General features: G+C 34.8%; 1 protein-coding gene across 5 annotated transcripts in view; it reads right to left on the bottom strand.

Annotated features, from left to right (window-relative positions):
- The window catches only part of IQCM (IQ motif containing M), a 417,332-nt gene that overhangs the window by 229,365 nt on the left and 163,478 nt on the right, over positions 1-24,489 (bottom strand). For all 5 annotated transcript variants that reach the window (XM_070611629.1, XM_070611626.1, XM_070611625.1 and 2 more), the window contains one exon: positions 5,479-5,594. In XM_070611629.1, coding sequence (XP_070467730.1) covers positions 5,479-5,594 — 116 coding nt within the window. The remainder of the gene's footprint in view (positions 1-5,478; positions 5,595-24,489) is intronic.

Below are 24,489 nucleotides of genomic sequence, written 5' to 3'. Positions count from 1 at the left end.
TAGTTGAATGTAAGTCTTGACGGATTCACTGTGTCTATATGTCTTTAACTATCTCTTGCACGGAATACCTCCTTATTTCTCCCAATAAGTATCTAAATTAGAACAACAGAAGGAATTTTTATCCAGAAGGAAATATTCAATAAAATAAAATAAGTGATGGTTATAAAAATACACTTCAGGCCCAGATAACACTGCAGCAAAGCCACATAACTATTAAAATGGGGGTTTTTAACTGCAGCGATGTAAATGTAAAATATATATGTATCTATATATATCAGAGTAAATAGCTACGTAATTCTATCACAAATATTCAAAATTTTAATATTTCATAAGAAAAGAAATATGCATTTCAAAATTAAAATGTGAAGGTTGAGGATAATGTATATCAGGCATCACTACTCCTTGTAGTAAAACCAAAACATATAAACAAAATGTAGATAAGAGTAAACAGATGGAATGCTGTTCAAAATGTCAAAGTCACAGTCACTTAGCTGTTAACTCAGGGTCTAAATTAATCCCAAGCCTACCACAGGATTTTCAAAAAGTAACCTGATTTCTACATAAAATGACAAAAAGATTTTAGGGAATCATTTGAGTAAATGGAAAATTTAAATTTAGTAGTTTTGATGACTTGCACTAATTCTTAGAAATATCAGGAAATCAAATCAGATGACCTTTTTTTTATCCAGTGTAGCCCACTAGGAGAGAAAATCATGAGTATGAAAATAGCTACAATACTTCCTCAAACATTTTGGAGGAGGGAAGGAAAAGAGCAGAAAGAAGAAAGTGTGACATGGGAGAAATAAATGGGAAAAGATGTTTGACATATTAAAAGTTAATTTATTGTTTTTTATTATGTCATAAAATCCTTCAAGTGAATGGCCATAGTCTTCTGACAGTAAAATTTGATTAAGAATTACAAAAAGATATCTAAATTTCCAAGTTAAAAGAAGAGTATCTCCTTGGATTCCCACAATTCTCTTTTACCAACATAGCTCAAGAAAATTCTCCAGAAAAAAAGTGATAAGAAATTTCATGTTAAGATCTAGTTAATCCATTTTATGGTCAATATGATTAAGCTTGTGCGAAGAATAACAGGATATTTGAAATTTCTTGTTTTCATTTCTAAAAAAATCTACAAAACTAATGAATTTTTGGTTTTGTTTATGAGATAAAGCTATCAGAAAGCTAAAAAATATAGCCAGTGACTCTTGTTTTCTCCTCTTGTATGTAGGATGTATTCTCTTAGGGAAGGGGAGCAAGGGGGAAGAGGAAGGAAGACAAATGTCTAAAGGACTGAACCATAGTTTCTTCTCTGAAACACGAAACAATTTATAATGGAACCAATTATTAATTTTTATATTTTGTATTATTTTTTGTATTTTATATTTTGTCTTTGTATTGTTAAGAAGACAAAGTGAATGCCTTCCTTTGAGATAATGGGGCTTTGCTTTTCTCTTCAGTTTCATTTCTTGCCTCTTTCCCTCTTGAATGCTGCACTTCTGCCACCCTGAACTTCCTTCAATGTCTGAAATGCACCCCGGTGTCCCACCTTGGACAACGGCAACCGTTCTCTCCGCTCTACTCCACTATCCCCGAACCCTGTCACCACTCCAACATGCATGCACCCACACGTGCTTGGGCACTCCCTTGCTTTTGCTTCATCCTCATTTTAGACTGGCACCAAATGGCAGAGTTTCTCTGAGGGAAAGCACTGCAACATAGTAAATGAACCACTCACTGAGGAGAGTTTTGCCTTACTGACAACGAACAAACGCTCTCCTGTATTTCTAAATATTAGCTGGAAATTAACTACTTATACAAATTTCTGTCAGTATTTGTTTTTATCCTAACTATTTTTAAGAGCACTATTGATAAATACATTAATTTTTGCATCTCAGAATTTTGATAAAGACCAAGGCTGTTTTCCACCTACAGTCCTCCAGGCTGTGGGTTTCAAGATTGCTTCATATATTATCCTAAAGGTAGCAAACCTTTTAAAGAAGAATTATGAAATGAAATTGTGGCAAGAAAGTTGGAGATAGTGGTCCTTCCTATATTATTGCAATATAATATTATGTTTTTATGTTATACAAGGGATTATATTTAGAGATGCTCACTTACCTAGATAAATACTATCTTTCGAGATAATTAAGGCTATAAATATCTCAGTACTTCAGAGACCATAAAAGGTAGCATGAGTAACTTTTTCTTTAGGGTGTAGTTTCTTTAACTTCATATAAGGAAGTTTTAGGGGGCCATATGCTATTGCTTAAAATAATTGGAAATTCTAACACAGTAAGACTGCAGTTGCAGAAATGAAACATTAAAACTAAAGACACACAACATTATTGAATTATTATTTAATTAGAACTGAAACATATAAGGATACAAAATACTTTAAAAAGAAAACCAAAAATTCAGACTTAAAAGAGACAGTGTTCTTTTAGCCTAAAGAAAGCATATCCACAATGACTTTCTTATTTGAGAAAATTAAAATTTTGATAAGAGTAGCTAAGCTGTAGAGAGTGTTTTGAAAGCAGAATGGATGATATTTTTCTCTCCTCCCACAAAATCAAAGACAGGATTTTCTGTGCCTTGTCTCTGCTCCTCTTTTAACAATGCAGACTTCTACATTCTCAGTTTTCCCAGTTACTTTTTGTCTTCTGGACTGATTGAACAAACTCACATCAAGATTACTTACCACTTCACACCCATTAGGATGGCTATTACCAAGAAAATAGAAAATACAACAAATGTTGATGAGGATGTGGAAAAATTGGAACACTTAGGTATTGCTAGTGGAAATGTAAAATGGTGCAGCCACTGTGGGAAATGATATGATGATTCCTGAAAATGTAAAACATAAGAATACAATATGGTCCAGCAATTGCACTTCTGGGTATATACCCCAAAGAAGTGAAAGCAGGGACTCAATATTTGTACACCGATGTTCACAGTGGCATTATTCACTATATCCAAAAGATGGAAGCAATTCAAGCGTCCATCAACAGATGAACATATAAACAAAATATAGTATGTATATATATACAATAGAATATTATTCAGCTTTTTAAAAAGCAAATTTTGACACATGCTACAACATGGATGAACCTTGAAGACATTATGCTAAGTGAGATAAACCAGTCACAAAAGGACAAATCAAAATCATAGAGATAGAAAGTACAAAGTTGGTCGCCAGGGGGTGGGGAGGGAAGAATGGGGAATTAGTGTTTAATGGGTACAGAGTTTCAGTTTGGAAAGATGAAAAAGTTCTGGAGATGGATGGTAGTGATGGTTCCATAGCAATGTGGATGTACTTAATGCCACCAAACTGCACACCTAAAAATGGTTTAAAATAGCAAATTTTATGTTGTGTATATTTTCCCACAACAAAAACTAGGGGAAAAAAAGATTACTTACAACTTGGTGTTTGATCCCTTCTAACACTGTAATTATTTTAAAGGATAAACTAAAATGGAATCCAGTGAAAGAAGCCATTTAGACTTTCGATCATGAAAACTGAACATGCAGTGAGCCACAGGAAAGAAATTTGAAGGTTTGAATCTTCCCCCCTCTTATCTATTAACACCCCCCCCGACCATATAGTAGGTTTGCAAAGGTGAGATTCAAGCCTCTAACTGGACTGATGTAAAAGGCCTGTTAATGCTCACCCTGTCTCCACTCCAGTCTACTTCAAGCTCTACAGGTGCACATACACAAAGCACCATCTATTATGTCAAAGCCACAGTTAGTAGCCTTCTGCACTCCTAATTTCCCACTCAGCAATGAATAAACACTCTCAGTCTTGCATTCAAAGCTCTCTAGAATCAAGTCTATTCTTGCCAGATGTATTCCCCAGAGAAATATATTTAAATATACTTCTTCACACAGCTAAGAGCAGTCCCTAAATTGTTAGCGTAAAACAGGGTAGAGCTGGAAGGCTTGGAACCAGTAGCTCATTTTTTCACCTTTACTAGAAGATAATAAAAATAGCCTTCTATGGGTATTATTTTTGTTAAGGACATGTATGCATTAGAAATATAAATCTCGTTAGCTGGAGACAACTGTCTATACTATGATTAATTAATATGTTCTAAAAGTAGTGGATTACAAAGCCTGTTACAATTTCAGGAAACATAATATTCATATAATTTCCTTGTCTAAAACAGGGTTGCAATGACTTAGTTTTAGTAAATTTACTCACAAAGAATTTAGCAACATAAGTTAAATGTGACATAATTCACAAGTTTTGGTTCACAGGAAAATATAAAAACTCAATATTTGTTTTTTTAAAATGAGAGATAAAAGGACTATTCAATAGATAGGAAAAATAATTTTTGAACATATTTCCACTGTCTAATGGTATTATAAACTGAATTTTGTCTTCCCAAAATTCATATGTTGAGATTTTAACCCCTAATGTGACTATAGTTGAAGATAGGACCTTTAAAGAGGTAATTAGTGTAAATGAGGTCATAAGGGCAGGACCCTAATTCAATATGACTAGTGTCTTTATAAGAAAACAGAGAGACACCAGGGAAACACACACAGGAAAGGCCATGTGAGGAGAGAGCAAGAAGAAAGCCGTCTGCAAGCCAAGGAGAGAGAGGCCTCAGGAGAAACCAGCCCTGCTGGCAGCTTGATCTTGGACTTCTAACCTCCAGGACTGTGAGCAATAAATTTCTGTTGTTTAAGCACCCAGTCTGTGCTATTTTGTTAGAGCAGCCCAAGCACACTAATACAAAGGGAAAGTCAAGAAGAAAAACAATTAGTAATATGAAAAGACAGAGAAAAGATGAGACAGACATATTTACACACAGAACAGAACATATAAGAGATGTAAGAAACCCAGACATATATACAATGTGAAACACAATTTTACAAAATAGCATTTTGCAATTTTTTAAGAAGTTGTTGTTAAAGACGTCAGAATCACATGAGTTTCTTCTACTATTTACATAGAGACATCTCAGGACTTGCCCTGATGAAAAGAAAAGCCCTGATTCCATTTTTAGGTCAGAGATTCCCAGTTTAGAGAGCCCTCATTCAGAAAACCATTAATGTGTGGTTGTGAAATTGCCCTTGGACTTTTCAGTCCTCTCATTGTCACACCTGTAACAGATGTCTTCATTCTCCATCGGCCTCCATTATATTGTCTTGATAGTCTAGGTACCATTAGAAAATAATTGCTCTCACATTTGGGGCAAACCATTGTGATGATCAGTTTGGCTATTAGTGCTCTTCAAATAAAAATTAACACGCATATTTTGGAGTTAAGGTGCTCAGCAAGATTTACATAAAATATGATAACAGAACTAAAGGATTGCATCAGAAAAAAAAGATAAATTTCAATGGAGAATCATTTTAGAAATGAGATAGGTTCATCATAAAATCACACGTTATATCAAAATCAATCCAATAATTTGCCAGAAAAATGGTAATTCAAACTTGGTGTCCAGTTTTGCAAATACTTACAGAACAGTAATCCCGAAACACTGTAGATGATCCAGAGACAACAGGCAAACTGGAGTCACCAGGCAAACGAGACGACTTTGTTGACATAATTCCTCTCCAATCATAGAAGGTTTTGTCTGTTAGAAGTATCAATGTAGGTTAAAACAATATTTATCCAGGCAAAGCACACCCTGATCATACTGCTTAGTGTTACAAAGAGGAAAGTAAATCACCTTTATGGCCCACTATTCTGTATTAAAATTGTATCTTGTAATCTAATCAGAGAGAGATGAAGAAGTGATAGAATTGCACAGAGAGAGGCTTCAGTTAATTGGCTCCCTCATACAGTAAAGCTCCCGTGTTTTTATTGCATACAGTGTGCCCATCAGAAAACTAATAGGTTCATTCTTTTGACTCTCTTCTCTTCAAGAACATTGACTTCTCTTTTTAAAGCAAGCATAAAGCAAAATCATATTTGTGAATAGCACTTCCAAAAATGAAAGGAAAACTTCTCTCCTTGTCACATAATTACTTTAAAAGAAAGTTCAGAATTATTATGAAGGCATATGTTCTGAAATTGTGAAGTAAATAAAATTATTAAAAGTGTTTAAGGTAAAAAGGCTGAAAGAGCAAAAGGCTAGCCAGGATATGCCCACATATTTCTTCTGTCTCATGGCAGTTGTTATGTGAGATTTCTGAAGAAAACTTATTTTTTAATGATGACGGAGAGATTTAAGATTTATTTGTAGGTTTCTCAGAAGTATTAATAATTTAAAAAAGAGAAAAATTCAGTTAAATCTTGCTATCCAAATGAATCAAACTATTTTCACATTTCCTTCTTTCTAATACTATTCATATACATATATTCCTTCCTGAAACTGAACTGAGTCATCCATGGATCAGTTAATTTCAGAAAAATTTAGAAAAAACTCAGAAGTAATAAATTCTCTCATTTCATTGCTTCAATTTATTTACAGGATTCTAAGATAAGTGTCCTTTAAGGAAGCAAAGTAGCAACATAAAATAATAAAAAAATGTGATGTTATCTCAGATACATCCGAATCAATACACATACACACATCCTACTTCATTTTAATTTTATATGGATTTCTTCCATGTCAGTCCAAAAAGTCTCTACCCTCTATCAAAAAGGCAAAATCTCTAGAACAGGCAACAAAATAAATCATATATTTCAATCACAACTCAAAATGAATAAATGAAATTCTTTAATGGAAGCAAATGCCAATAATGGGGAGATTATAGAGAACTTGAAAATATTAGTATCTGAGAAGAGGATAGCAAAAGAAAGGCCATACATGTTATACTTTAATTGGGGGCTTTTTAAAAACCCAATGGGATATAAAAGGATAGCATGAGTTATTAGAGATGTATAAGCCCCACATTTCTTTCTTTTTTTTTTAAGATTTTATTTTTTCCTTTTTCTCCACAAAGCCCCCCGGTACATAGCTGTATATTCTTCATTGTGGGTCCTTCTAGTTGTGACATGTGGGACGCTGCCTCAGCATGGTTTGATGAGCAGTGCCATGTCCACCCCCAGGATTCAAACCAACGAAACACTGGGCCGCCAGCAGCGGAGCGCATGAACTTAACCATTCGGCCACAGGGCCTGCCCCAAGCCCCACATTTCTAATGGAGCTTTTTTGGCTAATCTGAAGTATTCCTCAACTCACTAGCACTATCCCTGGCCCACCCACTTCCTTTAATGATTTCTACAGAAGGTGTTCTCACATATTTCAAATAATTGGGCTTCTCCTTCCAACCTCCTTCTTAAATTTGTAAACTCTTTCAAGGTAAGGACAATATCTTACCTGGAATTGCTCTGTGCTTCTGGTTCATGAGCAATGTGATTAAGGTAGCTATGTAAACGCTGGTAAACAAGAATTAGCCTCATGAGGTTAAATCTCACAGGCAAAAGGGAATCTTTCTGACCACTGAAGAGCCCAATCCAAAATGAAACTAAATGCCATATAACATTTTTCCAAGACAGTTCAGAACATTTCAAATATTTTATCTTGTTTACCCACAAAACAGACTCATGTAGTCAAGAAGGGCATGCATTATTTTCTCCAGCACATAGGTATCACACTAGAAAATATAGCTATAACTTTTCCACTTCAGGAAGCAGTAAAGCCTCCACTAAAATCCTCAAGGTAATCATTCACACACTGATGTATGCTAATGACTCCTCCTCAGAAGCCAGGCGCAGAAGGTGACATGCAACAAATTCCCATTTATTCCACAAAGTCAGTCGAAAGTTATAAGCTGATAGTTTGAAGACCAAAGTCATATATCAGACTAAATCTACACACACTCTTCACGGAGCCAACAATCTTCACAGATAATGCCACAGAGAAATGAAAATTCTGATTTCTAGGGGTGTGTGTATTGTGTGTGTGTGAGGGAGAGAGAGAGCGCAAGAGTAGGCTGTCTATTGATAGGTGAAAAAATAAGAAATCTTCTCAGTAACTCCATTTTATCAGCCAGCAGGATAGAATAGCATACTCTGAGATTAAACAAATCTGGGGAAGATGCAGTATCAAGATTTGGAAAGAAACCAAAATGGGCCCATCAGGTTAACAAGGAGTTATTAGCTAAATAGAAACTGACTTTGAACACAGAAAAATCTGCTAAATAACTACCCATACTGATGTCTTCCTGCCTTTGCATTTCTTCAATACTTAATTAGACTGTTTTTGAAAAATATTATTATACCACAAGTCGATGTTATTTTCTTTTCTTCTGCATATCTTATTTCCCTATCTAGACTTAAAAGTCTTTCACTTGCTTTGTATTTCCCATAAAACTGAATATAATACCGTGCCCCAAGCATATGTTCAATGTATGCTCCGGCACTGATTTGGCATCAATTGAAAGGCCAATCAGTAAAAGTGTTAAGAGTGAAAGGCCCCATATAACGCAAGTGACATAAATATCTGAAGGAAAGGAAAAGCCTTAAAAACAAGTTTTTAAAATTCTACTCTTTTCCAGGATCAAATAATGTTTCACTAGACCATCTTCCCTCATGTTTCAGCATCATCTTGATGTTTATAATGGTAATAGTTTTTAAATGCATTTCAGTTGCGGGTGGCTTTTTATTTTATTTCCCATTTTTATTGAAATTTTTGTAGTTAACAATGAGCCAATTATTTATGCAGGTGAGAGATACTTCTAAAATCTAATAAGCATAGCTATTTTAGAAACTTAAATTACTCAGATGACTCACAGAAAACTGCTAAGATGGTATACTACGGTGGTAATGCCAGGAGAATGAGGAAAGAAAGCGTGGGGGGGCGGGGGAGGAAAAATTCCTAGCTAGTTAAAATATTCACCACTTCTGTAATCTTTGTAGTGACAAACATTTCCTACATATGGCAAGCGGATAGATTTGTCAAAGTCATTATCAGCAAAGACCCACAGACAATAGAAGTTCAAACTTTTCAAATACACTGTTTCAGTCAACCAAGAAACCAAACGTTTGCAAGAAACAGTCTATGAAACAGCCTCCAACAGAGCCGAAGAAGTCCAAATTAAAGTGTGATGTATCTTTATGAAGATGTGTTAGAGCCCAAGACACACCACTGGGTTTAGTGGTCCTGTGTCCCCAGAGCCTCTTTTATGCTAAGTTTGTTCTGTTTCCCTTTTATCAATTCCCTTGTATCAATTAATTCTTTGAGTTAATTGCACATGCAGTTTTAATCTGTAGGTAATTACAAACAATTAATAGTTAGGAGACAGAATTAGCAGTTCTTAGTTTGATTATCTATATAATTAAAAGGGGTGGCAAACTAGAGTTGACAAATAGCATCTTAATCACTTGAATAATCAAACCCCAGAAGCTTGCTTGGGCAGCTGAATTCCATCTGTTACATTAGTTCAAATTTTAGAATCAATGATTGAAATATCCATTTACATCAATTCATATTGTTAATTTATAGTCAAAAATGAACACTATGTATTCAAAAATTACTTAAACTATTTACCTTCTTGTGTTTGTTTATAATGAGCTGTTTCTAAAAAGATTCAATAAAAATGAAGATTCAACAGACTAACATATATATCTATTGAATACCAACTAATATTCATGGCTGCCAAATCTTATGTTACAAAACGTCTAAGAAATACAGATAACTCCTTTTGTACTAGGTTTTATTTAACATTTTGTTTAAGTGTATGCTGAGAGACAGCAAATAAGACACACTTGTAATCCTTTTTCTGGTTATCTGATGGGACCAGTTGTTTGTGGATACAGAGCAAATACTAACAAGCAGGATAAGCTAAAGGTGAGTTAGAAAAATATATGAGAACTTCATTCTGATTAGGATACGATACAACACAGAACAGTGGCATCACTGGTGCATGCTATCTTTCTGAAGAGCCAGGTATTTGAACGTTTGGCAGATACTTCCAAGGCAATAGTGAATAAAAAATGTTCAAAAAGAATCATGATTCCTGGTTCAGTACGGCTTCTAACCTTCAGCTGCGAGGTAGCCTCTTTTACAGCCTCACTAAAATACTGTAATGGATAAAGGGAAAGATGAAAATCTCAAGGTCACAAAAAATTAAGTTTAACCATTCACCAATTTGCAGATGAGAGAAAAATTTCTTTAATTAGGATGATGCAAGTGAATTGAAGAAAGCAATTAGTGACCATTATATAAAAATAAAACCCCTAGTCCATCTGAAAGATATTAGAAAGAGCCTTCATAGTTCCCAAGAAAAAAAAATGAAGAAAGAAGAACAAAAAAACATCTCCCTACAATGTAGATGCTACTTTTGAAGGACCACTTCCCTCTCCATACTCTCATCTATCGAAATCCACTTGAACACAACAACTTCAAGAAAACAACTAGGAAAGGAAGTAATCCTCACTGTAGCACCAGAATTTGACACAATCCTACTGTAAGGCAAGAGCTCTGTGCAGAGGGTGAGACTGGCAGGTCTTGGTAACAATGCATAATGGAGATTGTAATTTTCTCTCTATTTGTAATCATTTGTTTTGCATAGATCTATTTTTCCTTATTCAGGGTTGAGTAAACATACTGGGGCCTACATTAATCATGGCAATAATTGTTGACGATCTAGATTGCTAAATACTTTACATACATTACCTGTTCTAATCTGCACAATAACCCTATGAAATGGATGCTGAGTTTAGCCCCAGTTTAACAGAAGAGAAAATAAATTAATTCACTTGCCCAAGTTTAGACAGTAAGTGGTAAGTGGTCGTGTGAACCCAGGTCATTCTGAATTTTAAGCCCCTGTGACAGTGACACAAGGGGAAAGGTCCCTATGGTAGACTGAAAAATGGCCCCAAAGATACTCACATCTTAATCCCTGGAACCTGTAAATGTTAGCTTATATGGCAAAAGGGACTTGGCAGATATGATTACAATAAGAATCTTGAGAGAGGGAGATTATCCTGGCAGTCTCTACATGTACTCACAAGTGTCCTCACAGGAGGGAGATTTGACTACAGAAGAGGAGAAGGAAATGTGATGACAGAACCAAGAGCTTGGAGTGATTTGAGAAAGAGGTCATGAGCCAAGGAATGCCAGCAACTTTCAGAAGCTAGAACAGGCAATGAAACAGATTCCTCCCTATAGAGTCTCAAGAAGCAATCAGTTCTGCGGACGTCTTGATTGTGTCCAGTGAAACTGATTTCGGATTTCTGACCCCTAGAAGTCTAAGAGAATAAATATGTGTGGGTTTAAGCTGCCAAGTTTGTGGTACATTGTTAGAGCACCCATGGGAGACTAATGCAGTCTGCAATTCTGAAAATCTAGCGAAAGAGTTTAAGTCTAAAAATATTCTACTAGACCCTGAAGAAAATTTTAGAAATGTGTTTGCATTCTCACTATATTAGAACATGCCAAGTCTTTAAAATAGAGGCCAAAAACAATAAGAAAATAAAGTAAGACTTTAAAAAATAATAATATTTGTAAGGTAAATAAAAATGCAAATGAGTGTTTTTAAAAGGCAAGAAATACAAGGAAACCAACAACATAACGGCAGAATTAAAATGTACTTCAGAGTTACTAGGGGTGTAAGAGACAGTGCAGAATACCAAACGACTGGATTTGGCAAGCTCCTAGAATGCAGAAGAAAAGAATCCAAAGATGAAAATTATGAGAGAGAAGATTATAGATTAAAGAGGACAAAAAATAAATGCCCATCAAAGGAATCATACACATTACTGGAGACGAAGCCAGAATAATCAGACATGAAGAAAACATCCACTTTTGAATAACAATTTCCTGAGAGGAAAAAAACAAGTGAATCTTCTGAGTATTAGGGCTCACTGCATTTTAGGAAAAATTAATTAAAAGAGATTTGTATACAAATATACAAAAAATGTATATTCTGTAAAATTACAAGAATAAAGAAAATTTAAAGTACAAGAATAAAGAAAAATTCACATATATTTATAAAGAAAAAAATCTCAAAGGTGTAAAACAGATTTTTCTCAAATTTCTTCTGTGAAACAACAAAAGAACCAATAAATAATAGAACACCACCAACAGAATTTCTAGTCAGAAGAAAAGCTGTGAAACAAAATTTTATAACCAAATTGTCTTCAATGTATAAAGGCCTGGAAAAAAAATCATTCTCAAGTATACTAATGTACTAAAAATCTATTCAAAAAAATCATATGTTGTCTAAATACATAAACAAGAAAACACTTATGTGAAGACCAAGACATGACTCCAAATTAAGGACAGAAGAACTTAGAAATCATGGTATAAGAGTACCAGCAATTTTTCCCGTAACCAGTGTACTCAATTCTGGTAGGATCACATGTAGTCATGTAGATTCTATAGTTCCGATGTAAAGCTTGGTCCTGCTAGGGTTTACCTCAGTTTCTTTTCTGCTTATTCTACTTTCCCAGGAACCAAACAATTTGTTTCCTAGGGTATAACTTGAAGTCAGGCACAGTTCAAACGAAATGCGCTTTTAAATGGAATCTTGTTCTATGATTATCAAAAACAATAACCAACAACCAATGTTGTTATGTCATGCATTTACAATGGCGAAACATTCAGAACATATACCCAGAGACCCAGCAAACAAGACAAGAATAACAAAGAACAATATAATGGCTATACTCATTTTCACAGAACTTAATGACTTTTCTCCTTTTTGGAAACTCAAATTGAATCACCTGAATCATGACATCACCCCTCCTGTAACACCTTCCAAGTGTTCCCATGGGGCTCTGCAGTTTAAGAAAAAAACATATCTGGAAAATAGACTATAGGAAACACACCAGAATTTGACAATGAGTATCTCTAGGTGTTGGAATACTAAAGAATGTTTTTTGGGTTTTTTCGTGACAGTGTTCTGTATTTTCCAAATTTTCTGCAATTCATTATAACTAATTGCAATTTTAGAGAAAACACATTTAAAATAAGGCTATATAACTTTAGGTAAAAATTACGTTAAAAAATATGAACAAAAGCAAAGTCCGGAGAAAGCATCACAGAACTTTAGAAACGTTCACCTATAGGGAGGCATTAGATTGACACTAAATTTTACTCCTTTTATTCTAATGAGAACATTTTGTGTTTATAAAGGAGAAAATACAATTTGTTTAAAGTTTTTAAACAAACATACATACAAAAATAAATATTCCCTTTAAACTTGCCCTCAATGACCATACACTTTTTTTTGGCAGTGGGGGGAGGGGCGGGAGACAACATCTTTCAAGAGTCCAAACTGATATCCCCCTCCCAGGAAGTAACAGAGACAGTCTGCTGTGTCGTAGCAGATTTGCAAAACTTTGATTTCAGTCTTAGAAAGTACAGACTGTTGATTAAAGAAAGCAAGAGCCCAGATACCAGGTCTGTCACAGATTTACTCCAGCAATGCAGGGGCAGCTATCAGAACACGTGATCTGAAAATAACGTCTTAACGACAGCTCACCTGTCATCTTTGCCAAGAAGCACTCTGACAAATACAGCTCAACTCCAGGAGGGCAAGGACAATGTCCAGTGTACTATTTTATCCTCCACACAAGCACAATGCCTGGTATGGATTATGTGCTAATAGTTTTGAACAAAAGAATGTTAAAGTGAACTGGATGATGTTTGTTTTATACGTGACAGTGACGTCATTGGTTTCTAGGCAAAACAAGACTGAGGTTCTGGGGAAAAGTGGATATTGGGTAATAATTCAACGGGAGTGTTCCTAGTGGACTCCCCCGCAAAAGGAAGCAACAATTAACTAGTCTTTTGTTTGTCACACATAATTCTAAAATATTTTTAAAAATTAACTCTTCCAGGTTTATTATATATTGATGTTTCGACCATATGGATCTCACCTATTTTACTCAAGGTTTTGGTGCTTGCACTCATACATACTTGGTGAAAACAAAAATTTGAAAAGACTTATGAGAAAGCAATTTGCCAGGAGGAGAATTCTTTTAAATATTCATATTTTTCATGTAATATCAATTTCTAGGAATCTTTCATAAGGAAATAACATGAAATATGCCGAGTCAATAACAAAGATGGTATTGCAGCATTATTTATAATAATTGTGCAGAAAAGAGTTAACAGCAAATTTGAGACTGCTATTCTTAGAAAGACATGCTGACAAGGTTGACCCTTAGCTGGCATCTGAAAACTTGGCAGGTAAACAGTTCCCTACACTGATGTAAAACTTTTTCTAAAGGGTAAGAGTATCTCACTATACCTAGACTATTTATACAAACAATATGGTTTATGCTGAACACCTGCTTTCCCTCAGGAATTCTGGAATGTTGATACATGCTAAGCAGAGGGTGCCTATGTGACCATTCCCCGATAAAAAGTTTGGATACTGGGCCTCTAATGAGCATCCCCAATATACAATACCTCAAACACATCATGACTCATTGCTGGAGGAATTAAGTGCATCCGTGTGACTCCACTGGATGAGGACTCTTGGAAGCTTGATGCTGGTTTCCTCTGGACTTGACTCCCTGTGCCTTTTTCCTTTGCTGATTTTGCTTTATATCATTTCACTATAATAAACCTTAGCTGTGAATGTGACTATATATGGAGTTCCATGAGTCATCCTAGCAAATCCCCGAACCTGGGGGTTGTCTTTGGAGCCCCCAACACAATAATAAAATTGGAAATAACATAAATGCCCAGTAATGAGATACTGGTTAAGTAAATTATAGTACATCCATGCATTGGATTATTTTTCAAGAACAAAAATTATACTTATGAGGTTTGTTTTGTTTTGTTTTGTTTTTGAGGAAGATTAGCCCTGAGCTAACTGCTACCAATCCTCCTCTTTTTGCTGAGGAAGACTGACCCTGAGCTAACATCCATGCCCGTCTTCCTCTACTTTATATGTGGGACGCCTACCACAGCATGGCTTGCCAAGTAGTGCCATGTCCGCACCCAGGATCCAAACTGGCGAAACCCGGGCCGCCGAGAAGCAGAACATGTCAACTTAACCGCTGTGCCACTGGGCTGGCCCCTACTTATGAAGTTTTTTACATTATACTATAGAAAACTGAAAATATTATATACTTTATTCTTTTAATTATGAGCAAAAAAAATCCATAAACAAAAGGGCTAAACAAAAACATATCAAAATGCTGAAAGTGATGTCTTCTTGTCTGATCGAATTTTTATCTGTATTCCATTCTTTTCTTTTGTTCTGAATGGGCTGAACGTGGAGTTCATGAAGCCTAAGTACCAGACTCACAAACAGCCAGCGTTTGAGGAAAGCTATTCTAATGGCTTTTACCTCATACTAGTTGCCATAGGACCTAACCCATGGTTTATTTGTGAAACTAGACTTGCTGCCTGAGCTTTAGGGGACTGGATTAGAAAACAGTAGCCCATGAGCCTGAAAAAAGCTCATATGAGCTGGACTTGAGGGAATAAGAACATGGAACATGTTTGGCTCAAACTCAGCCCAGTTTGGTCTCTACACCACAAGGAAACAATCTGGCACAATCAAATCTTATATTTTAACAGTTTAAATGCTAAATGATTGAACAGAAGCAGGTTATGTTAGCTGAGAAGGTTAAGCAAAGAGTTCTCCACTTCTCTCTAAAGCAGGCTGACAATCCCAGTATTGGGAAATCTGGAACCTGGAATGACTGTGTGGTTGAGGGAATGACTTCCCAAGATGCCTTCACATATATGCTCCATCACTAAAGGAAGTATGTGCTTGCCACTCTCTTTCAGTTATAAGGAGTCTGACCTGAATATTTGGATTTCCAGAAGTTCTATAACAGAGATATATTTGCTTTGTAATGTGAAACAATGATTAAGCTTTAGAAAACAAAAACTATCTACAAAATGTTTAGTCACAAATCTTCGGTATTTTATTTATTCACAGGTTATGTATGAGCTAGAATTATTGTGCAAAATCCGGAATGAGCTGGCCTTTTTAGAAAACATAAACAAGAATCTAATCCCCTAAGAAAAATTGTTAATTTTCAGTTATTTCCATCTGCCTTTGATGATTGGCCTGTCAGAAGATTGAAGTTCATTAATGTATCATTATGTTTAGTAAGAGCTCATTAAAGCAATACATTCAAGGGAGGAAAAAAGATTCTGGTGACAAAAACCAAAGGATAATTATGGAACAGAATTTGAGCCCTGCTTTTGTCTGTATGTTTATTCCAAATGTTTCACTCTATTCTTTTCCACTATCCTAGTCACACCTAGGAGAGAGCTAGCTTTGACACCTTACAACATATAGACCATATACGATTGGTGGGAACTTAAGTAAATTGCAGGCAGAGTATTGTAGAGAATTAAATTAAAAATTCATGTAAGTACAAAGAGATTCACAAAACCCAAGTCTATTTGCTACAACAAATATCACACATAAATATAACAAACAAGATTAGTGAAATAAGCTAACAGTAAGTACTTTCATTATTATGATTAACATTTACAACTATTGGGTTTAAAGATTAGCCAATTTCTACCTGGCCTTTTCAGTCCTTTCAAACATCATCAGAAAGAAAGCAAAGATGAAACATAAATCAATGGTTCTACTTGTTATAAATACAAGTAAAAGTCTAAGTTCTGAGTGGATGATGAAAATTCTGGATATTAATATGTTAAATATCATCTATGGAGCTCCGTAGCCATGTGGATCCTGTTCCCATTATCACTAATAAATGAAAATTGACGGTACTAATAAAATATTTCACAGATGCTCTGTCTTCTTCCTCCTACACACCAACAGATCAAATTCAACAAAATTTGGTTCTTTTGAGAAACATAATATGTATTATTTTAGCAGCAACTTCAAAAATAATTGAAGACAAAATTAAATTCATTTCTTAATTTATCTTACTGGTTTTACTAACTACTATGTCCATATACGAATCTTTCTTCTGGTTAAAGTGCTTTACTTGCCTTAAGCTCAAAGAGCATTGAAGTCTATCTCCATTCATTTGCCTATGCTGTGCTCTCCACCTACGATGGTTAATTTTATGTGTAGACTTATACAGGACACAATGCCTAGATGTTTGGTTAAACATGTCTGGATGTTGCTGTGAAGGTACTTTTTGGATGATATTAACATTTAAATCTGCTTTGAGTAAAGCAGATCGCCCTCCATAATGTGGGTGGGCCTTATCCAATCAGTAGAAGGCCTTGAGCAAAAGACTGACCTCCCCTGAAGAAGAGAGAATTCTGTCAGCAGATTGCCGGCAGATCTGAGCTGCAACATTAACCCTTCCCTGGGTTCCAACCTGCCAGCCTGCCTTTTATGCCAATTTCATAAAATAATTGGAGAAACAGAGGGAAATCTAGACAGATGATGGATAAATAGACAGAAAGATAGATAGATAGATTAGATACATACATACACACATGTACACACAGAGAAATAGAGAGAGAGTTCCTATTAGTCCTGTTTCTCTGGAGAACCCTAACTACTACATCACCATAACACATCTTAACCAGTCTCCACCTTCCCAAAACACACCCAACCTTCAAGGCCAAGCAAGCGGTAACTTCATCATCTTTTTCTCTCCACTCATAAAAATATATCAGAATTCAAAAGAATATGAATGGAAGGATTATAAAGATATCCCTGAATCCATTCTAATTATTAAAAAGTTAAATAATTTTCAAAATCTTGTCTTTTCAATATTAAGAAAAATATGCCTTGCAGTCAAATCACTGATATGATACACCAATATGAATGGTCATGGAGGCTGAGAACTACTCTTCTCCATTACTGGGACAGAACACAAGTCAACGCCTTGTATTGTCAGGTACCTTTTCTTGTGTTTTAACTCAGCCACAAGACTATAAATTCTTTATAAGACATGATTGATGCCTAAAATTAATTTGTATTCCTATTCACCTGGCAGTGCATTTTGTATGGTCAGTTTTCAAAAAGTTTAAAAAAAAGACTTTAACCAACATTTCCTTGCCTTCAAAATTCAGATGACTTCTTCATTTTCATTATGAAATTGTACATTATGAAATGTATGAAATTCATTATACCAAATGTCTTTATCCTTGTAAAAGATGGAAGCAAAAAAGATATAACAATTCCATCTCCATCTGAATGAAGGCTCTTATCAAAATATGATGAAAAATGTGGAATTTGAACAATTACTGGATATTAGTTGATATTAGTAAGCTATTATTTTAATTTTAGATGAGATAATATTTTGGTTGTGCTTTAAAAAGAGATACCTTACATTTTATAATACACACTGAAAAATATTTATGGATGTATATCAAGGAATTTGCTCCAAATAATCCAAAAGGAAAAGGTAATTAAGTAGGTACAAAGATGAAATAATACTGGCCATGAGTTCATAATTGTTGAAGTTGGGATAATGGGTACATACGGATGTATTATCCTAGTCTCTTTTCCATAATAAAATGGTTTATTATCTGTTTTTTGAAAAAATGCATAAACCTTCCCAATGTCAGGAAAAGTTTGAGTTAAACAGGTATTTATCAGGAAAAGAGAGCAGACCACAGAGCAAAACATGAATAACAATACTTTTCTATCTGGCAAGGCCTCCTTTAAACCAAGAGGAATAGAACAGAACAATAAAGTGAAAGGAGGCTTAGCTAAGCAACATCCCAGCCAAGTTCTCACATGGTGGCTTTGCTGAAAATGTTGCAAAATCCCAGGTCAGAATAATCCTCAAGTGGAGCAGAGTATCAGAAATTTGTTTATTCATTCATTGTCTGTCTTCTCCGCTAGAACCTACGCACTATAAGGTCAATGGCTTTGTCTTGTACACCAGTGTCTCCCCAACAACAAGCAGAGGACCTAGCACATACAGAAGCTGTTCAATAAACATTTGTCAACTATTCCTGTATATAAAATATGCTGTCTCCTGCCCGCTACAAAAGACCATAAATTACTAATTATAGATATTAAACTACTAGGATAAAAACTCATTTCAAAGATTCAAGTTTTAATTATGTATGCTCCTTTCTGGAAATTACTTATCAGTAACATATCTATTTAGCATGTTAAAAATAACTTCTACATACACTATCTTATTTTAGCCTCATATTCAATGAGAGGTAGGTAAGACAGGGATTACCACCCCCATTTTAGGAAAAAAAAAAAACCTCGAAGCTCAGAATATATGATCTGCTGAGATTCTAACTCTGGTTTTTAACTCACAATCCTTAATTCTTTCAACTGAAGAGTTAACTATCTGTAAGTTCTTTTTAACTTAGGATACTTCTAATTAATCAAGTAATTTCACCCAGCCTTATTAATTCCAGTAGGAAAGGAAACGGATCCTGAGAAGTTAAGCCCAGAGCCAAAGGATGAGAGAGAGAAAATCAAACCCATTTTGTGGGCTTTCAGGTGCAATATTAAAAAATATCATTTCATTATCTTAAAAGATATATAGAGTTGACCTTTCACTTTATAGAAAGTCACAAGAAAAATCTTTCCCACTCCAACAATGAGAACAAGCCAAGTAGTCTATAAAACAATAATTTTTTGAGCCAATCAGAGAGCCAAGGTCATAAGGCAACCTGACGAACTGCAATACAAGGCTGACAGTCTCCTCCAAGGAGAGACAGAAGACAGTTCTCCTTTGGCAGACCATGGGAGGAAGATATGACCACCAAAGGAGCAAGCGAGAAGCAAGCAGCCGAAATTTCAATAAATCTTTAAAGGCCAAATGTGGACTCACTTGATAGAATAGAATCCTCTGAAGCCCAGACACTCGGGCATCTGCATCCACTCCCCTACTCTTTTCTAAAAGCTTCCACTGAGTGCTGGGAGAAAGTGCTGATGAGAACGATTGCAGTAGGGCAGGAGACCTGAGAGAGTGTCCACTGTGATGCAGGTTTGTGGGTCTAGCCTCGGTCTGGAAGCACAGCAGAAGAACCTAGACAAGCCTGTCTCCACACCAGGCACCACATGAGTACAAGGTGGTGTTTGGCTGCTGCTGGAAAGAAACCACTCATGACCTCGCCCCTACACCGATACCAGGCAAAAGCTGTCAGCTCCTGGGGAAGTTGCAGGAAACTTAACTTAGTTTATAAAGTCATTATAACCCTGATAGCAAAGCCAGATAAGGATATTACAAGAAAGGAAAATATAGACCAACATTCTTGATGAACATAGATGCAAAAATCCTTAACAAAATATTAGCAAATCAAATCTATCACTACGTATAAAGCATAATATTTCATGATCAATAGCTCAAGAATGTAAAGTTGGTTTCACATACAAAAATTAATCAGTATAATTCACAATAACACAGAGAGAAAAATCAAATAGTCATTTAAATACATGCATAAAAAAACCATCTTACAAAATTCAACATACATTTATGATTTAAAAAAATTTTTACGTTGAACTAGGAAAAAAAGGAAACATCTTAATCACGACAAAGGAAACCTACAAAAAACTATACCTAATATCATACATATCAGATGCCCTCTGCCTAAGATTTGAAACAAGACAGGAGTCTGTAATCACTGCTTCTGTTCAGCATTGTGCTAGAGTTCCTAACCAGTGCAATAAGATAAGACAAAGAGATGGAAGAAGACATATGATTTGTAAAGAAAAAAGTAAATCTACCTTTATTCAGAATGACATGACTGTGTATGTAGAAAATTCTACTGAATCAAAAAGAGCAAGAATAAAACTAGTAAGTGAATTTAGCAATACTGCAGTGTACAAAGTCAGTTAAAAATCAACTGTATTCTGGGGCTGGCTCCGTGGCAGAGTGGTTAAGTTCGCACGCTCCACTACGGCGGCCCAGGGTTCGGATCCTGGGCGTGGACACGGCGCCACTCCTCAGGCCACATTGAGCTGGAGTCCCACAGCCCACAACTAGAAGGACCTGTAACTAAGATATACAACTGTGTACAGGGGGTGGTTGGGGAGATAAAGCAGAAAAAAAAAAAAACAGATTGGCAACAGTTGTTAGCTCAGGTGCCAATCTTTAAAAAAAAAAAAAATCAACTGCATTCTGTATAGTAGCATAAACAATTAGAAAAGAAATTAAAAATCAGTGTTATTTGCAATGGCTTCAAAAAAACAAAGTACCAAGGATAAATTTAACAAATAGCATGTAAAAACTTTCTGTAAATATAAAATACATATATATAAAATATTGCTGAGAGATTAAAGAAGACAAATAAACAGAGAAATACACCATGTTCACAGATTGAAGACGATGTTAAGATTGTTGTTCTATATTCCTCAATCGACATATAGATTCAAAGCAATGCCAATTATAATCACAGCCAGCTTTTCTTCTGGAAATTGATAAGACAAGTAAAAAATTGATTTGGAAAAGCAAAGGAACAAGAATAGTTAAAATAATCTTGAAAAGGAACAAAATTGGAGGATATACACCACACAACTTAAAGACTTATAAAGCTATGGTAGTAAGATAATATGGTTTTGGCAAAAGGATATATAAATAGACCAATAAGACAGAGTGAAGAGTTCTGAGAGAGACGTGCACAAATACAATCAAGATTTTTGATGAAGGCACCAAAGTACGTCAATGGAGAAAGAAAAATCTCTTCAACAAATGGTCCTACCTTAAATCATACACAAAAATTAATTTGAAATGGATCATCGGTTGAAACATAAAAGCTAACATAACAAAGCTACTAGGAAAAAAATATGTAGTAGTAGATCATAACAACCTTGGGACCAGCAAAGATCTTTTTAAAGAAGACACAGAAAGAATAAGTAAAAAAAGAAAAAATGAAAAATTGAACTTCATCAAAAATAAAACCCTCCGCTGATTAGAAAAGGCAAGGAAAAAAAAGGCAAGCTACAGACTATGAGTAAATATTCACAACACATGACAAAGGACCTAAATCCAGAATATATACAGACTCTTACAAATAACAAAAAGACAAATCACTCTATTTTTGAAATGGGCAAAGATACAGACACTTCACAAAAGATATTCAAATGGAAAATATGCACATGGGAAAGTGCTCACCATCATTAGTCATCAGGCAAGGGAATGTAAATTGAAACTCCAATGAGCTACCCCCACTGCAATGGCTAAAATGAAAGAGATTGACAACAACAAATGTAGAAGAATGTGGAGCAACTGGAACACTTATGCAAAGCTAATGAGAATGCACAATGGTATCACCACCTTAGAAAACTCCTGTTTCTTAAATAGTTAAACATAGATCTATACTGTGACCCCAGGATTCTGCATTCAGGTATTAATCCAGGCAAAACAAAAACATATGCCCACACAAACACGTGTACACAAATGTTAGTGGAAGCTTTATTTACAATACCTAAAAAGTGGTAACAATTCAGATTTCCATTAACAGGAGAATGGATAGATGCACTGTGGTATTGTCAAACAGAATACTACTTGGCCATAAAAATAAGGAACTAGTGATACATGCAACAACATGGATAAACCTCAAAAATATTACACTAAATAAAATGTCAGATGAGAAAACATACATACTATAAGATTCCAGTTATATGAAATTCCTAAATTGGCAAAACTGAACTATGACAATAGAAATTAAATCAATGTCTACCCCTAGAGGTGAAGAGTTGGGCAGGGGTAGGTTGAGAAGTGGCAGACTGGAACTGTCTGAAGTGATAGAAATGCTGTCTTGATATTTGCTCCTCTAAACTGACTGAATGGTACATATGAGAGATGAGCATTTTAATAAATATAAATTACATTTGAATAAAAAATAAAAAATATTCTATTTTCTATTAGTATTTTCACACAAGAAATTTATATTATTCATGCTATGATGCCAAATCAAATTTGAGTTATAGTCCTAAAAGGTTAAAAGCTCCTCCCAAATATTTTAAAGGTACTTCCTGATTTAAAATTCATCTTTAGAATAAATAATTCACAAAACAAATTAGAGCATTTCAAAATCTATATAGCCAGGTATCTGGGAATAAGCTCTTGTTCTTTCACTGGCAAATATACTAAATTTGAAAATAATTTTCAAATGTTGCATTGAGGTGGTTTTCTGTTGAGGAGACTCAGAATTCCTGTGGATATTTGAAACTAATTAGCGTGAGCCTTTTTTAACTTCAGAATTTCTGCAATTTCATTCATTGATTCAAGCATTAATGCTCCATTCTAAAAATAGAAATCAAAGCTTAGTACCTGGCAATCTACATAAACAATCTCATCTGATTCTCATATTCACCATGAGAAATAGATAAATGAGGGATTTCCTCCCCCGTTATAAATAAGACAAAACTATGGTTTTGTCTCATTTTATTATTCTTCCTTATCTTGCTTGAAATTCCTGTTTGTTTGTTTAACTGTTTTCCTCTGATTCCTTACATTCTAGCCACATTTTCCACCTCTATACCGTCTGCATTTAAAATTTTTTCCTTAGTTAAGATCTTCACTTTTACTAAATAACTTATCCTTTTAATCCGAGTTTTTTTTTCCTTTTGAGGCCAATCTTTTGATACAAAGGCAATTTTAATGGCCAAGAATATAGTATTAAAAGTTTTTTTAACAACCAGGTAACATTCTTGATGTAGCCTTCAAAAAATATGTTTCATTTGCATTGATGATTAAAAACAACTCTGACAAAACAGAACAATAGAAAAGAATTATAACTGAAAAGAATAATATAAAACAACTGTAATTTTATTTAGCCATTTTACTTATTTTTCTCTACAATTTATTAGTTCTAATGGAAATTGTTTTTTTATTTTTTAACATTTTTTTTTTCTTTTAAAGATTGGCACCTGAGCTAACAACCGTTGCCAATCTTTTTTTTTTTCTGCTTTTTTCTCCCCGAATCCCCCCAGTATATAGTTGTATATTTTAGTTGTGGGTCCTTCCAGTTGTGGCATGTGGGACGCTGACTCAATGTGGCCTGATGAGTGGTGCCATGTCTGCACCCGGGATCCGAACTGGTGAAACCCTGGGCCGCCAAAGCAGAATGTGAGAACTTAACCACTTGGCCACGGGGCCGGCCCCTAGAATTCTTTTTAAAAGTCTCTTGTTTTCCTTTTTTGTAAGAGAAAAATAAGTGATCTCATTTTTTAAACAAAATAAGAGAAAATGCACTGGTCATTTAAATATTTTTTCAATATATTTCCCACCCAAATTTTGCATCACAAAGGAATTTAAGTCAAAAATTAGAAACTTGGAAAAAGAAAACTTTATAACATTCAATGATCCTTATTTCCATGCTTTAGCCTTCTATTCCTTAAATCAGACAAGCTTGCAAAATAATCTCTGATAAACCTGTAATTTACTATGGTCATGAATTATTAATCCCAATTTTTGAAATTTATGCCAGAGAAACCATCTTAGGCATAAAAAAGGCATTGTATATCTGGTTAGAAAATTGCCTTTGAAAAAAGGCAAATTATGGAATAAGATCTTGATTTTTGTATTTTAAAAATTAGTTTGAAAGTATTTGTAAGTAAATTAACCAATGCTAAAATTTTGGTTGTGTGTGAACAAAGTTAAATTTTCAACGTGTATATTCAAAAAGAAATATTCCAGACAGTGAGCTGAGAGTGAAAAAGAAAACACCTTCAGAAAATGCTTTCACA

The sequence above is a fragment of the Equus przewalskii genome, chromosome 2 (assembly GCF_037783145.1).
Source record: "Equus przewalskii isolate Varuska chromosome 2, EquPr2, whole genome shotgun sequence".
NCBI classification, from domain to species: Eukaryota; Metazoa; Chordata; class Mammalia; order Perissodactyla; family Equidae; genus Equus; species Equus przewalskii.
The sequence above is the reverse complement of the archived record's forward strand: the minus strand, read 5'-3'. Positions and strand labels throughout refer to the sequence as shown.